Source organism: Petaurus breviceps, unplaced genomic scaffold (assembly GCF_028583685.1).
Source record: "Petaurus breviceps papuanus isolate PSGF00001 unplaced genomic scaffold, PetGlider_PUasm1.0 90775, whole genome shotgun sequence".
NCBI lineage: Eukaryota > Metazoa > Chordata > Mammalia > Diprotodontia > Petauridae > Petaurus > Petaurus breviceps.
In genome coordinates this window covers 13117815-13135921 of record NW_027187342.1, presented here as the reverse complement: position 1 = coordinate 13135921, position 18107 = coordinate 13117815, and the positions used below count along the sequence as shown (strand labels likewise).

Here is an 18107-nt window from a genome sequence, read left to right as displayed (position 1 = left end):
GTCTAATGTTGGATTCTTCAGCTTGCTTTGTTTCCTTTGCCTGGTCATGCAGCCCCTCAATCACTTGACCCCTGGGCTTTTTGCCACAGCAGGACTCTGCCACCAGACAGGGAAGCTTCATCCCAAATGCTTGGGTTTTCTCAGCTGCCGAAGGTATTAGTTGGGTGCCCTCTCTGAAGCCTCCACACACTCTGGCAAGCTGGTCACACACCCCAGGACCTCCACCCTAGACTGTAATCCAGATCCTAGCAGGTTAAAGCAAGAGCAACTACCCCTCCACCAACAGCAAGGTTCCAAGAATTCTGCAACAACAGCACTGTCCTTCACCAGTAGACAGTATTCACTCTCTGTCTGCACAACAGTCTCAGTAGCTCTGAACCATCAGAAAGGTTCCCAGACTCCTGCAACAACAGCACTGTCCTTCACCAATGGACAGTATTCACTCTCTGTCTGCAGAACAGTCTCAGGAGCTCTTAACCAACAGCCAGGTTCCAGAACTTCTGCAACAACAGGACTGTCTTTCACCAGTGGACAAATCTGGCAAAACAACATCAAAACAGACAAAGTACCAGCATAACAGCCATGTCTCCTCAGTCCTTGGCAGCTCTGGGTGGCAGGTCTCAAAAGTCCTGGGCAATTCAAGGTGGCCCTCAGCAATCCTCTCAGTCTCTCTCTGCCTCCAAAGGTGCTGCTTCCAAAAAGTTCTTCTGCCTCTCTCTTGTGTCTCTCCAAATCTCTCCAAATCGTCACCAGCTCCTCCCAGTTCAGCACTCTCTTTTCACGTCAACAAGTCCATCCCACAAGTGGGATTAACAAGCTCTGGGTTTTAACACAATCAAACCAAAAACCAAGCCAATACAGGGGAATCTTTAAATGCCATTACTATTACATCCCCCTACAATCTGCAGGTCAGGAGATGAAGCTGCAACATGGCACCGGCTACACCAAGGTGACAAAGCGGCTTTTGCCCCCTTCTGCTGATGCACTCCCAACTACTGCTCCCAAAGTCCACACTGCACTGACCTCTCACTTTGTCCTTAGCATCTATGTGTTGTTAAATCTGGAAATAGCCACAGCTCCTGGTGATCTGGAGACCCTCCAGCTGGTGGTAGGGTCAGGCCCGCCCTGGGGCTAAAACCTCTGACTCACGTGGGCCTGGACTCGGCTCTCAGAGTGCTGTGCTGGCCGATTCCTATAATCCTGCCGGGCTGTCCTGAGCAGGATGTTAGCTTCTCTGTGTCATTTTGTGGGTTCTGTAGCTCCAGAATTTGTTCAGAGTCCCCTTTTACATGAATTGGGGAAAGTGGAAGCTGGAGCCCCGCAGAGGTCCTGTTTCTACTCTGCCATCTTGACTCCACCCCCCCGAGGAAACAATTTTAATAAATTCTCCTAACTATAATTATTTTTCAAAATCCAAGTGATGATATACATGGTACATATCAGACCAAGATTTATATTTCATGAAAGCTTAGTCTAGTATGTTTAAGTAAAAAGTATACAATTGCACCTTGGTAAATACTAATAACATAGGAATAAAATTAGTTCAAGTACAATACTATCAATTTGTGAACTGATTTTATGAAATTAAATATTGTGTACTTTGTCTCAAATATTCTTGATTACAATTATAATATACTATAACAAATACCAAATTATAATTTCAATAATGGTCTTGAATCTTATGAAGAACAGGAACTAAACTGATTTAAGCAGATAATTAAGATAATTATGTTACATTAAACATCTCGTGGCTTTTGACGCCTTTATATCACAGAAAAATATCTTATTGAAAATTTATTAGAATACAGAATGACAAATGTTTCTTAAACAGTGTTTCAAATGTAGTATTTTGCTTATAAACAATACTCAGGTTTTTGGATGGCAATCTGGAAGAAGGTAATAAAACTCTTCATATAGAAAAAAAATACAGACTTTCTCATTTAATTAACTAGGTCTTTTCAAAAGGATGGATAAATGCTACAAAATTACAGCAGTAAAGATTAATGTATCACAGAGACCTTTGAAAACTTAAAGTATGAGCAATTTGTGCAAAGAAAGAAGAGTAATAAAGGTAGATTTTAGATTAAAAAACAGCAAATCACTAAATAGAAAATAATTTGCTCACCATAAAATGACAGTTTAAAAAAATTAGAGAAATGTTGAAAATCCTCAAAGACAAAGTTGAACTGAAAATCTTTGGCTGAGAACTTTTCACCGCAGATAAATTTTCAAAAGTAATGATAAGTTTCACAATTTTAGAAAAGTTCTTGAATTGCAAAGACAAAAGTAAGTGATTTATAAATGAAACTCTAAAACAGTCATTTAGCTATGAACAAAAAGAAACTTGTAGGAGTTACCTTTTAAACTAATAAGTACCTGAAAGGGCTAAAAGTGGAACATTTAACATAAATGCAAGACTTCTACATACAGTAGTATTAAAACAAATATCAAAGTAGCCAAACAAACTGCTTAATTAGAAATGTCTACCAGTTCTTGCCAGATGTCAAATAAGTTCCCCTATTTATGACTATAGTAATTGAACTGTCAACATTTAGTCAAATATAATTATACTATGCCAAGAAACAGAACAAAATCATCAAAAGAGAAGATTCCAAGGGAAACCACAAACTGAAAAAGCAAGAATCTCATGGTTCGTATCTAAATACAAGTGATAACTAGGACGAGGTACTGTTTTAAGGACCACAGATGATTATTTGAATGTCTTATATACTATTAGCCTGGACAAAAACTAAATCTATACATGCAACAGAATGCAGGGGTTATCATAAACATTTAAGACACATTCCAACCTAATTTTTATTTTTTATTTAGCCTACCTTACATTTGAAAAGTTCAAATGATGTTTTTAAAAACAAAAACCAAAACACCAGAATTCTGTTCCCACAAATATGTTAGAATCAAAAAGAATACAGTAACATTTCTTCCTGCTGTAATGACAGAAAACTAACAAGGGAATCTGAAAAAGAAATTAATTATGGAATTAAGGAAATTTTGTTGTTGATAACAAAGTTGTAATAGAACAATTACAATGAAAACTAAAATTATAGTGAGGCCTCAAAGCATGGAGTGACACTTGGGAGTGACAAAGACATAGTTTCAAGTCCTTCCTCTGACAAATTCTAGCTATCTGCTCATAAACCAGTGCCTTAAATTTTCAGTACTTTAGGTATCTAAAATGATTAATTCTAGATGAATTATTGATCTCCATAGGTGAAAGGCACTTCCACAACAAGAGTTTCTTACACAGAAGGAAGGAAATCGCAGGTCTAGACTATCCTTCCCATTTCCAAAAGAAATAAGTTCAATTTTCATATAATACCGTATTATGGGATATAATCTATCATTTCAACAGAACAGCTGACCTAGGGACTGGAACTGAATGTTATTACAAGATATAGGAAAAACCTGGGGTCAGCAACAACCTCTACCAATCAATCCCTGAATATAGGGTCTTAAGAGGGTTGTATAGGCTGAGCACTGAGAAAATAAATGTCACACAGCTAGGATGTGTCAGAGGCAGCATTTAAACCACTTCCTTATTTAAAGGCTAGCTTTCTAATGGCTACAACACATTATATCCTATACATATTTTCTAACCAAAATATTTTAAATTCCTATTTACCTGTTGTTTGCTAAATTTTCTAGACAGCCTTCAATGAATCTCATTCGGATCTGTCGATCTGTAAACCAGCACACTAAGGAGCAAAGAAGTTTCTCTGCCTCGTTTATTAAACCTTCTGAGAGATGAATCTATAATAAAATAAAATAAATTATTATCAATCTTCAAATTAATATCTTATTCACACTGGTGGCCAAAAAAATCCCTTGCCACAGTACTTTCCATGGTTTACTATCATGTTAGGATTTTTATCTTCTCCAAGTATACGTTTCCCTTCATTCCCCTCTCTTAGTAAAGGCTCTGGGGTTCAATATTAATCTCTTATTTGCAAAGATATTTACTAAAAATCAACGAATTGATGTGGCAGAACAAACTGATCAAAACTTCACTTTTGAAGCTTCTCAGAATGAGAGAATGATCATTCCACTTTCAATAGTGAGTAGCCCAATATATGTATACTGTTATTTAGTTCCATAAATTAACTTACTGCATCTTCATCTTGGACTAAATCCCACAACAAAGTATTTCCTTTCTTGCAAACATTATCCAAATTAATGTCTGTAACAGCGTTGCTATTGTACTGATGTTTATGAACTGCTGGGCCTGTGAGGACAAAATAAGAAATGTAATTGCTGAGTATAAGCTGACTAAATTTAGCTATATTTCCATTTAACTTATTAAGTTAATGAATCTGAAGAACCCAAATTTTAAAAATAAAAATTCCTCCTCAAGAAGCAGTTTTTAAAAATAAAATTTTTCTGTATTAAAAACAATACTGTTTTTAATCTCTAAGCTTTACTCTCACAAATGCATTTAAGTTTTTCTATAGGAGAATGTCACCTAATAAGAAAAGAAAAGAGGGCAAAGAAATGTAAGAAGGTTTCAATCTAAAGTGATTTTATATCTTTTTCCATTTTTGGACTGAACCTGTGTAAGGAAACTCCAGAGAAAAACTTTATTTCTGGAAAAAACTTTTCCAGTAAAAGTTGCTTTACTAATACAGACTAGCAACTGCTCTGCAACAGATAGTCTAAAAGCCCAGCAAGGAGCACTGAAATGTTCAGTGACTTGCCTAGGGACACACAAGAGCCAAGACAAGGTTAGAATCCAAGTCATTTTCCTGACTCTCAGGTCACTGCTCTGTTCAGTGTGCCATTCTGCCTTTCTACCTTGTAAACACTACCTTTGTCATCTTACTGTTCTTCAGCCAGGAACAGGTCTAAAAATACGATGCAATATTGTTACACTCATTCAAAACTATAGACCATTCTAATAATTTTTAAGTCCACATAACTTAGATTTCTATCACACTAAAACAGAATTCTATTTACAAACACTCAGATTTCTATTAATACTACTATAGAAACAAACCTTTAAAAAAATCAAACACACTAAACATTAATGCCTCTTTTCAAACACACCTATGTTTTGAAATACTACATACCATATAAGTAACTCTTAAAAATCATTTAAAAAACACTTCATAAAAGTGTTAGCATGTACAACCTTTATCAAATTGTCCGCCTTCTCAATGAGAGAGGAGGGAACAGGGAGAGAGAGAATATAGAACTCAAAATTTTAGAAACAAATGTTAAAAATTTTTTTACATGTAACTGGAAAAAAAACAAATTTAAAAAAAAGTGTTAGGAAAATTCCCCACAAATACCTTTCTACAGCAATATTAGCTTATTCTGTCTTCCCCACCATGTGAGACAGAAAATTGTAATCATAGTGAGAAAGTGAAGGGGGGATAACAATATACTATCTTGTTGTCAGTATCAACATGTATCAATTCAATCTTAGGTTGCCTAATTCTTCAAAATCTAATATGGCACTATTAAGGACTCTCTCCAAACCTGAACATGCTTAAAATGTACAAGAGCCATCCTGGCTCAACTTAAAGTTTTCCTAACTTATCCTCGGCATTCCTTCACAATCTCTCACCTAAATTGGTGATTATGGAATGATAATAATAGAAGACATTTTGATATATAGCACTAAAAAAATTCCAATTTTATAACCCTTTAATTCTTCTCTTGATATTCTTCATATTCCCATGTTCATTCTTCTTCTTCAACTCTTGAACAATGTTACACCTTTCCATTTCCATTTACTTCTAATCCAAATTCTAGCCCTTTAATTTATATTTTGTTTCCTGTAACAATATTGCTTTTCTTACTAGACCATTATAGTCTCTCTTAGAATGTTTCTTATGGTATCCTTCATAATGTAATCATTTAATGTATCAACGAGTATTCATTAAGCAGGTCAGATACTCCACTAGCTACTGGAGACTCAAAGGCAGTCCCTAATTTTCTGAACTTAAAAGAAATCCAAAAGAGGTAACATATAAACAAAGGTATATACAAAATAACATGTAAATTTCAAACAAAATAATTCTGGGTAGGGAGGGAGAGGAGAGGAAGCAATAGCTACTAGTGAAGGGGATGTTAGTAAAAGTTTTTGTGAAGAAGACATTGCTTAAACTGAACCTTACAGGAAAATAGGGATTCTAAGAGATGGAGGAAAAGCTACTACAAAGGCATGTAGATAAAGATGAAGTGATGTGTGAGAAGAGCAAAAAGGCCCACAGACAGTGGGTAGAGTTGTGCGATCAAATGAGGCAGTATGTGTAAAGCACTTTGAAGACCTTAAAGAATAGAGGTGGGTTATACTGTATTACCATTTCAGAGTAAAGAAAATGACTTCTGTTTTGAACATGCTACATTTCAGAAGCCTCCTGGACAACTCATTAGAAATGTGTGATAGGCATCTCGTGACATCAGAATGGATCAAAGAAATGAGAGCAAGACATATAGTCCTAAGAACCATCTGTATAGTGATGGTAACTAAACTCATGGGAGCTGATGCTGTTAACAAGTAAGTATAGAGAGAGAAAAGGGACTCCAAGCAGAGGGATCAAATATGGAAGATGACCTGGAGTACTCATAAAAGGAGAGTAGTGTCACAAAAAATACAAAGATCAGGGTATCCAGGAGGAGAGAGCATTCAATAATGTTGACTGCTGCAGGGAAGTCACAAAGGATAAGAAAAGGGGAAAAGCCATCAGATTTAGCAATTGTATGTGCACTGCAAACTTTTAGGGCAGTTTCACTTGAGAGGTAAGGTGAAAGCCAGATCATAGAATGACTAGAAGAGAGTGAAAAGAAAAAAGGAAATAAAGGCAAAAATCATAGACAGATTTTTTTTAAAGATCTTGGCTGAGGAAGCCAGATGATACAGTAGAGAGATTAGGGAAATAGGAAGCCCAGAGTTCCAGTTCTGCCTCCTAGGGTCCTAGATCTATGATCCTACCCACATCACTTCAGTTCTCTCAGGTCACATCCTCATTAAAATATATTAAAATAGGGGTGTGAAAATTTTATCTTCCCTATAGGTTTCCTGTAAGGATCAAAAGATCAAAAAAAACCTCTGTAGAATGCACTGCAAACCTTAAAGGCTTATATTAGCTGTGATTATTATGAAGCAATAGAGAGCAATGGATAAAGCCCTGGCTTGGAAGGAAGAGATCACCTCCAATCCAACTTCAGATAGATGGTAACTGAGTGATCTGGAGCAAATGACTTCACCTTTCTCCATATCAGCTTTTTAAGGTTGCTTCTACTTTTAAATCTATGATCCTATAAAAGCCAAAATTATTTCACTTGACCGTGAGCAGTTTCATTCATTGTTGGGGTCAGTTCTACCAAGGAGCATTGATGCCAAGCCCAAATGTATGAATCAAATATACAGACCACAGGGTTATGCAAGGTTGGGAAACCTGAGGCCTCAAGACTGACTGAATTCAAATTTCACAGAACAAAAGCCCTAATGAAAAGGATTTGTTCTGTAAAACCTGGGCTTGGTCAAAAGGCCATGCCCAAGAACCTAGAAGGCCATTTGTGGCCTTGAGACCAGAGGTTCCCCACCTCTGGGTTATAGTATCTATTCAAAATAATTTATTTGAACTGCCCTTCTTGATGGTAGCAATACCTTGGCTCCATGGGTTGCTACAACTAAGAACAGCAATAAAAACAACTAAAATTTATATAGTGCTTTAAGGTTAACATCCTCACAAGAACATGGAAGGTGGGTGCTATCATCCTCATTTCACATTAGAGAAAACTTAGGCAAGTAGTTAATCAAGTGACTTAGTAAGAGTCACACAACTAGGTAAGTCTGGAGCCAAATCTGAATTCAGGTCTTCCACATTCCAGGTCCAGCTTTCTATCCACTGTACCACAATAAAATGAGCATTTCCAAACAGAAAATAACAGGAAAAAAACAATGAAGAGGAGAGATGATAAATAATTAGTTTCTAATATTTTGGATATTGTTCTTGTTGTCCTTCATTCTCAAAGGGGACCAAAATGTCATCACTATGTTGGGGTAAAGGTACAGTGGTGTCTAACTGTGGGTGATCAGATGAATACAAGCTTGAAAGGCTCTACTACAGGATGGGCACAAAGAAACTATATGAACCTTTGGAGCATAGATGCCTTTTGGATTACTGCAATTCTGCTTTGCTCACAAAGCAAGGTGCCTTCTTTGGTGTGGGTGCACCATGCTGTGTAGTCCTGTGCCAGTGTTTCCCATGTTTCACAACAGAATTCTTAAGAGATATTGAGAATGTTCTTTTTTCTCTTCTTTTTTTTTTTTAAAGTAATTGGGGTTAAGTAACTTGCTCAAAGTTACACGGCCAGTTATTTTGTATGGGTGCCAAGTATCTGAGGCTGGAACCGATCCCGGGTCTCCCGATGCCGGGGCTGATGCTCTTACTCACTGCGCCACCTGGCCGCCCCTTGTATCTCTTCTTTTGATCTCCACGTGAGCAACTGCCTTGTGGGAGTTCCCCATTTGGCAACTGAAAAATTCTGCCAGCCCATCAGAGTTGTACTTTCTGCAGTAGAGTCTGAATGCATGGCAGTTCAGAGCCTCCCAAACACTGCGCTAGCTCTGGCAATGTGTTCATCAATCTCATCATCTCTGTGGACATCCCTAGAAAACATACTGCCAAGGTATGTGTACTTATTCTCAGCTTTCAAAATTTCTCCACTGGTTATAACTGACAGTTCCACATACAGATGGTGTGGTACTGGCTGGTTGAAAATTGCTGTTTTGTTGGTGTTGTTAGGCCAAAATTAGCACAAACATTAGAGAACTGATCCATATTCTGTTGTGTCTCAGCCACAGAGGCTGCATTGAGTGCACAGTCATCTGTGGGCAAAAAGTCAAGCACCAACTCTCCCCTGCCTTTTAGTCTTGACTAGTAGCCTTTTCAAGTTAATTTACCATCAATGCAGGAGCTAATAACCTTGATGAAGTTGTCTTCCTCATTGAAGCCATCCAACAACATTGCTGAAAATGCCATGCTAAATAAAAAGCATGGAAGCAAGCACATACTTCAACCCACTGGTGACTGGGAAAGCACCAAACCATTATCCATTATCCAGAACTCATGCAAGTATGCAGTCATGAAAATAATAAATACTAAGGAACTTCTCCAGGCAACCAAATGTTGCCATGATTTTCCACAAATCCTCTCAACTGAGAACATCAAAGCCATTGGCCTTGGTTAGATCAATGAATGTTTATACCAACCTCTGTTCCACTCCTGCTATTTCTCCTGGAATTGTTGGGCAGCAAACACTATATGGACCATTCCTCGACCCTTTCTGAAGCCACACTCACTCTCAGGTAGGTGATCATCTTCAAGGGGAAGGATCAAACTATTGAGGAGGCCCTAGCAACTATCTCCCACTACCACTCCCCTACAATTGTCACAGAACAACCTATTTCCCTTTATTTTACAGAGATGGACAATGGAGATATCCTTGAACTCCTGGTGGATAACCTCCCTCTTGCCATATAACCCGCAAATTTTCCATCAACTTTTGAGTGAGCAGTAGACCCCTGCCACCTTTTAAATCTGTCAGAATTCGAATCAACACTGAGCACTATGTCCCACAAGAGTAGCCAAAATGGTATTCAAAACCTCTTCTTCAGTTCGAAGTTCGTCTAGAGAGGGATTGACTGTAACTGTACATGTTCAATGGCTTCAGCACTGATTAATGATGGTCTGTTGAGCACACTAGGGAAGTGATCAGTCCATCTCTCTAGGCCCATCTCCTTATCACTAATCAATCTGGCTCTACCAGCATGAGTAACTAAGAGGCACCATAGGTCATCAGTCCATACAAAGCTTTCAGGGCATCATAAAGTACTTCGGATTATTACTATCATTGTAAAACAAAATTTCATATGCCTTCATACTAGGCCCAGAATCCTGCATCTCTGAGTTCTGCTTGCACTTTACCTCTGAAAGAGCTTAAACACTGCCTTATACATATTAACATTATTCTTATACATCTGAAGCAGTTTCTTATATTCTAGATATAAGACCTTTATCATAGAAATTTGTGATAAAGATTTTCCTGGCTCCTGTAATTGCTTATCTTCTCATTTTAAGTGTAATTATTAAGCTTATGCCAAAACACTTCAATTTCATGTTAAGAAAATTATCATTTTAATCTTCTACAATCCTCCACTCTATCCCTTGCTTGCTCACGAATCCCACCTTCCTCCACTGCTGTGAAAAGTATTTCCTTATATGCTCCTCTAATTTAGAAGGTGGCGTTTTATTTCAAAGTCACATACTGATATCTGTCAAATGGTGATTCCCTACAGCAGTAGCTGGGATCTCTGAGATTAATGAACACATTCACTTACTTCTTATACAATGCTTATCTAATCTGTTCCACTAATTAATCTTTCTCATTTTCAACCAAAATTAGAACATTTTGATGATGATTACTACTTTATACTTTAGTTTGAGAAAGGATACTGTTAGAGCCCCTGCTTTCCAGCATTTTCCTCCACTACTTTCTTGAGTTTCTTGAACTTTTATTCCTCAAGATTAATATTATCATTTTCTCTAGCTCTATAATCTTTCAATAATAATTGGTAGAACATTGAATAAAGTAAATAAACTTAGGAAGAATTATCATTTTAATTATCTTGACAATGTTTAATCAAGAGCTATTAATTTATAATTCTACAAATATTTGGGACTTGATTTGTATGAAGCAAGAGTTGAAAAACTAAACACCAGTCAATGTCAACCATAGGGCTAAGAATGGTTTTTACATTTTTAAATAAAGTTTTATTGTATCTTACTAAACTCATTAAAGTTTATGTAAACAAAGAAATAAGAGCTTAAAAAATAAAACTCTGTAAAAACCATTCTTAATTCATGGACCTTACAAAAGCAAGTGCCTGAATTTTGCTTAAGGTTCATCTGTAATTTGCCGACCCCTGGTGCAAAGAATTTTTTGTAGTCATATTCACATAGTTCCAATGAGTGTAAAAAATATTTTATACCTTCTGTAAATATATTGAATAAAATTTCTCCTTTTATCACTTCCTGCTAGATTTGTTTGATATGCTAATGATTTATATAGGTTTATTTTATGTATTACTATAATGCTGAAGTTACTATTTGAATTTTTAGTTGACCATTTAGTGTTCTCTACCTCAGCAATCATATAAAAGTGACAGCTTTGTTTCTTATTCTTCTATGCTTATTTCCTCCCTTTTCTTGTTTTGTTCCTATAGCTAACAGCATTTGTAATCCTCTATTAAATTGTAGTGGTGATAATGTATTTTTTTCTTCTACCCATGATTTCATTAGAAAGGCTTCTAGAATTCCTCCATTACATATAATGCTGGTCCCTTGGTTTTGGAAAAGTACTATTTGCCATTTATTCTTCTACCTTGTTTTCAAGAAAAATTGGTATGGTACTTTGTCAAAAGTTTTTTCAACATCTATTGATGGTATCATGTAATTTCTGCTATTTTGTTATTAATGTAGCTAACTCTTTTTATATATTTCTAATATTGAAAAAAAAAAACTAATTCCTGATAGAAATCCAACCTCAATATACCATCTTCTTAATATTTTGTTGTAGCCTCTGTGCTAATATTTTTTATAAATTTTAATTACAGATACTGATCTATAGCTTTTTCCTCTCTTCTCCCCCACTCCCTGTCTCTCCATACTCCACAGCTTAGCTATTAAGACCATATTCATTGGGGCAGCTAGGTTGCGCAACGAGTAAAGCGCCAGCTCCAGAGTCAGGAGGACCCGAGTTCAGTTCCGGCCTCAGATACTTAACACCTAGACAAAAACTAGCCGTGTAAAAAGACCATATTCAAATTACAGAAGAAGTCTGGTAGAATTTTCTTTCTTTGAAAAAAAAATTTGAGTAACAGTAGATTCTTTTAATGTATAGTAGAATTCACTAAAAAACCATCTGGGGCTTTTTGATTGATAACTTTTAAGTTAGCAATTTTTCAAATAGAAAAATGCCAATAAGTGAGATATAGAAATAGGAAAAATAATGGCAAGGGAAATTCTTGTTTCTAATTATCACAATTCTGTTAATAACTGCTCAATTTATGGGTGATCTCTAGGAATGAATTTACTGCCTAATCTAAGCAATTTTCTCCTTATTACAGGGTCATGGTCGGTTTCAAATAATCAGGAATAAGGTTCAGATCATTGGAACAAAGAGAAAGGAAATAAATATATTTGATACTGAAATAGGTTTTACAAAACCATTTTTCAAAATTGCAAGTTATATCTAACATCCCAAAGCCAATGTATTCTTTTTATATACTCATATCCATGACAGAATATTTAAGTTAGGCTTCTGAAGTACAAACACTTTTTCCTTCAATATATATGCCTTTTAAAGTGCCTAACAGATATCTAATATAGGTCCTTAACATTCTAATATATAAATTAAGTCAGAAAAGTGATTATAAAAAGTCTTTCAATGAATAAATCCATAAATGTCTGATATCAAAGCTATATAGATATGAATATATTCTCCAAATGACAAGTGGTCAAAGATTAGAACAAAATTTCAACCCTCCCCTAAAAAAAACCCCAACTAAAACACTAAATAACTTTTGAAAAAATTCTTCCAAACTGTTAAAAAGAGAAAAGCAAGTTGAAATAACTGTAGGTTTACCTCCCACCAAGGAAACTGGCTGAAATGATAAAGGTTAGAAATAATGAATGCTGGAAGGGCTGGGAGTTCAAATGTTAATGAAAATAATATAGGACTAGACAAGAAAAGCAAGTAAACTATTCATACTCTTTAACCTAGAAATACTACTAATATTGGGAATATACTTGATATATACCAAAATATTTATACCAACACTTTCTGTGGTAGCCTTCCCCCCCCCCCAAAAAAAAAGAATTCCCACTGACTGGAGAATGGCTAAACAAATTGTGGTTTATGGAATTAATGGAATATTATTTCATCATAAGAATGAAGATGAACCATTTAGGGGAGTTTGCCAAGACTTGAATTAACTATTCATAATGAAGAACAACTAAGAGAACAACAGATACAATGACCACAAATCTGGAAAGAAAAAGGAAAAGAAAGACACTAGAACTAAGATCTATTCAGTGACCCTTCTTGACTCTTAAAGACTGATAAAGGGGGTGGTTAGGTGGCACAGTGTATACACTGCACCGGCCCTGGAGTCATGAGGACCTGAGTTCAAATCCAGCCTCAGACACTTAACACAAAAACTAGCCGCGTGACCTTGGGCAAGTCACTTAACCCAAATTGCCCTGCAAAAAAGAAAAAAAAAAGACTGATGAAACAACTTCTTCCGTTCTATCTGTAGATTTGTTACATGGCAGTTCTCAGATATGGTCGAAGAGGAGGGAAATGAGGAGGTAGAGTTTCAGAGGATAGTAACTGAGAAATATAGCAATGATCAAAGAAAAGTGATCAATAAAACTTAAAAAAGAAAGAAAACAGCTGTAGTTTTAAATGCCAAGGTAAAGATTTTGGGTTAGTAGTAAAAGATAAAAATTTTTGAGCAAATGAATGTCATGGTAAGATCTACGATGAGGGAAGTGAATTTTAGCAACTGTGTAAGGAGAAGGAAGAGACTGGGAGGATAGAGACAATATTGGAGGCTACTTCAATAGTCTATGTGAGAAGGGATAACAATCTACAACAGGAAGGTACTCAAATGAGTAGAAATAAAGAAACAAATAACAAGAGATGCAGTAGAGGCAAAATCAATAAAATATGATAACTATCTGAAAACAAAGACTGAGGGAGAGGTAAAGGCAAGAATGATCTTGAATTTGGAACTGAAAGGATGACAGTAACAAGAAAATTAACTTTATTGGGAAAGGCAAAGGATTCGTTTTACATAAAAGACTTTGGATCTTAAGATCAAAGTATTAATCAATAAGTATTTATTAATTGATTCCTGTATGCCAAGTGCTGGGGATATAAATTAAAAAGGGATATAAGCCATGCTTTCAAACACCTATTACACTGAAGTATTAAAACATATTCAAAGACAAATACAAATAGGAGATACAGACAGATAGAAAAACAGACAGACAGACGGACAGATAGAGATTTAAAGATTAAAAGGGGTAGGACTAAAAACTGAGGGAGTCATGAACAGCTTCTTCCTTCAGGATATGGTATGTAAACTCAGTAATGTAGCTAGATGACAGCTCAGAGCAATGAGCATTCTAAACAAAAGGATTAGCTTTTAAAAAGGGAAGGAGGTGGAATATCCCATATAGTTGTACAACAATTAGACCAGTATGACCACAGCATTAGCTTCCTAATTGATCTGAACCTGCCCTAAGTTTCTCCCCTCACCAATCAATCTTCTACACAGTAGTCCAAATGACATTTCTAAAGTACAGATCTAACTATGTCACTCCCAAACTCCAAACCTAGTACCTAGTATAAAATATAAATGACCTATCTGGCTTATTTTTTAAAGCAATTGGGGTTAAGTAACTTGCTCAAGGTTACACAGCCAGTTATTCTGTGTGGGTACCAAGTATCTGAGGCCGGAACTGATCCCAGGTCTCCCAACGCTGGGGCCAGCGCTCTTACTCACTGTGCCACCTGGCCGCCCCAACCTTTTTGGCTTTTAAAGACTTTCACAACGCAGACTCTATGATCAGCCAAACTGGGTGTTTGTGATATTCCTCATACCTGACTCTTAATGTCCAGTCTTTGTACCTCTCCAATATAGAATCACCCTGGTTGATCACCCTTCTCTGTCTCATAGAATCCCTTGATTACTTCAAGATTCAGCTCAAAGAACACTTACTTAATGACGCATTTATTGATCCATCCAGCAACTAGTGACCTCCCTCCCAAAACTGTCCTGTATTTATTATAGATATTCAATATATTACTTATTTATGCATCATTCCCTCTATCAAGAGAATATAAGCTCCTGAAGAGTGGCAGTCATTTCCTTTTTCTATCTCCTAGCACCCAATATAGGGCTTAGTAAGTGCTTAATATATGTTGATTAATTGCATTAGCCTGGAAAGAAAGATAGGCTTGAGTCAGATTGTAAGTGGCATTAAATGTCAAAAAAATGTCAAGAGTCTGTCTTTTATCCTAAAAGCAATGGAAAACTACTGAAGCTTCTTTAGCTTAGGAATGGCATGATCAAACCTGCACCTTAGAAGTATTGATTTGGTAGCTGTGTGGAAGACAGTATTGACTGAATGTAGGGAACAAATTAGAAGGATATTTTAATAGTATAGGCAAGATGTGATGATTAGGGTGGATATGGTGTTAAATGGAGAAGATGATGGATGTAAGAGGCGTTCACAATACAGAATGAACAAAAATTAACCAATTAAAGATATATAGAGATTGAGTGAGGAAAGTCTGACAGGCAGTGAGTGATTAACATACAGTAAGACTGGCTACTCAACAGACCCTTAATTATACTAACTTGTGAAGATCTCTTTGGATCCTGCATCCTTATTCAGCTGTACAATGTAAGATTATTACCTGTCAGTTTTATGTCATCTGGAATAATGCCAATTATCATTTTGTGAGTAATTAAAATGGGGGAATGCTACATTTGAAAATAAATAATTTTTTAATTTTTATATCAACTATTGTACCTCTTGCTCTTAAAGACATGATTCAGAATTTTAAGGTGGAAGGTAATCAGTATGACTTCTCCATGGTGGCAAAATAGAAGAATGAAGCTGCTGTCCTGGGCTTTTCATGCCTGGAATTAGAGGACTCCTTCATGCCATTCCTGGCCACCATTACGAATGATGTTCCCATCTCCCACTCCAATCCGTTGAAGGGGCTCCATGTGGAAATAAAAAATGCAGAAATGGCAACTGCTCAAGGCCTCCTTCACCATACAACCTTCCTGGTCATCATCACCAATGACCATCATGGGCCCAACTCCATCTTGGAGACATCATTACTGAAAAAATTTTTACTGTGTGATTGTAATTAGTAACCTTGGGGCCATTTTAGACTATAAGCAAGGAACTTTCCCAAGATTTTAAATAGCAAATTACAACTTTTTGCTCAATCACAATCAAGGGTCAGTCTGTTTACAAAGACATTGAAAACTTTCCTTTGCTAACTCTCACAACCAACTCCATACCTATCCAGCTTATGTCTACTTTTTTTCTATTCTCTGAAACTCCTGCTAAATGTTGGGGAGGTTTTTAAAAATTCTTCATTCTATAGTTCTTCTTCATATACTATGTCCACTTTGGGCACTAATTGGAAACTAGTTTTTCACTGAAGTTATCTCTCCCATTTGCTGACCATTCTTCTGATGACTCCAAGGGATTTAGCTAGAATGAGAAATTGGTACATTCTGAGTACTCTACTGTCTAGAAATAACAGCCCATTACTCAACAATCTCTCTTACAAGTATATCATACCTGTTCCAGTCTCATTTAATTTCTTTTATAATAATGACCTCATAGTTAAGGAGGTCAAATCACTGTCTTCTAATATTAATTCCTAAACTCCTTACATCTGTCAGTCATGAACATTTTGCCAATACTTATCCCTAAAAAACATCCACTCTTATTTTAAAGATTTTCTTGTCACTCTTCTTCCAAAGTTGCTGAATACACTAGAGAAAACCATGAAAGCAGGGCACACTGGGTCCACTATAAATTTACGTCATTTAACCTCAAATTAGTTTATACTGCTATACAATAGGCTTTTTAAACATTGTCCAATTTTCTGCATAATAGAATTCATTAATTCATTGTTTGTCAAATTCCTAACAGCAACCAACGATTCTACATCTCACGTCCTCAGTGCACATCCGACTGCCCTATTTAGTGACTTCTTCATTTGCTAGAAAAATGTTCATATTTCAAATACATAAAAAGCTATATTTGACCCTGAGGTACACTGAAAGTCTATCACTTTGCTATACTTAATAATATACATTTTCTGTCTTCAATTCCTCACCACCTACTGAGTCAACCAATTCTTTTAATATGATACTCATCCAATTATCTAACTCTTCTCTCAAAAGTTGCAAAAGATCTAAATGCTAAAGATACTCTTTTCTGTGTTTTTATCCCCCACGACCTTTCAGCACCTTTCAATACTACTCATCAAACCTAGATCATCTACCTAGACAGATAAATTTCTTTGTCCTGGCTCTCTTCCAAGCTTTTCTAAAACTGCTCTAACCTGGTTTTCCTCCTATCTGTTGAACTAAATTGCACTCTTTCACTGATTTTACATCCATGTCACAGTCAACATGAGTATCACAAGAGACCTTGTTCTGGGTTCCCATCTCTTTTCATTCTATTCTATATTAACTAGTCACTTCCCATGGGCTCAATAGGCGATTCCATGGTCTATCTATCCATCCATCTATCCATGTATCACATCTATCCCTAGTTGCTCTGCTGAGCTACAATACTACATTACCAATTGTCTCTTGGACATCTCAAATTACACCTTCCACAGAGTCACCCCAAACTCAACATATACAAAAATCCAACTTACTACCTTTCCCCAAAACCCTCTCCCTCTTTCTACCTCCATTATTATTGTTACATGATCCTCTCATCCTCTCATTGTTTCATGATCCACCATCCTCTCAGTTACCTAAGCCTGCAATATTGGTATCAAGCTCTATTTCTCACCTGATATATCTATTCCATTACTAAATATTCTCTTTTCTACATTTATGTCTCTTGCATATATATGTACCATACAGCCACAACCCCAGTTCAGGTCTTTAAAATCTCTTACCTGGACTATTGCAATATGGTTCTGACTGCTTCCCCTATCTCAAATCTTCCTATTCCAATCTATCCTTCACTCATTTACCAAGATGATTTTTCTCAAAACATTGGTCTGACATCACCTCTTCAGATTAACAAGTTCCAGTGGAACTCCTTATATGGATCAAATAAAAAGTTCCCTATTTGTCAGTCATAACCTGGCCAATTCCCCTTTTCAAGCCTTCTTATACATCACTCCTAGCACTCCATGCATTCTACAATCCAACTACACTGGCTTACTTAAAGCTTCTCAAAAATATCACTCCATCTCCCACCACCTCCGTGCCCTATCAATGACTATCTCCCAGA

At 36.4% G+C, this 18107-nt stretch overlaps 1 protein-coding gene across 3 annotated transcripts in view; it reads right to left on the bottom strand.

Annotated features, from left to right (window-relative positions):
- Positions 1-18107, bottom strand: part of USP34 (ubiquitin specific peptidase 34) — a 322401-nt gene that overhangs the window by 162738 nt on the left and 141556 nt on the right. For all 3 annotated transcript variants that reach the window (XM_069069036.1, XM_069069034.1, XM_069069035.1), the window contains exons 17-18: positions 4128-4243; positions 3644-3771 (exon numbers count right to left, since the gene is read on the bottom strand). In XM_069069036.1, coding sequence (XP_068925137.1) covers positions 3644-3771; positions 4128-4243 — 244 coding nt within the window. The remainder of the gene's footprint in view (positions 1-3643; positions 3772-4127; positions 4244-18107) is intronic.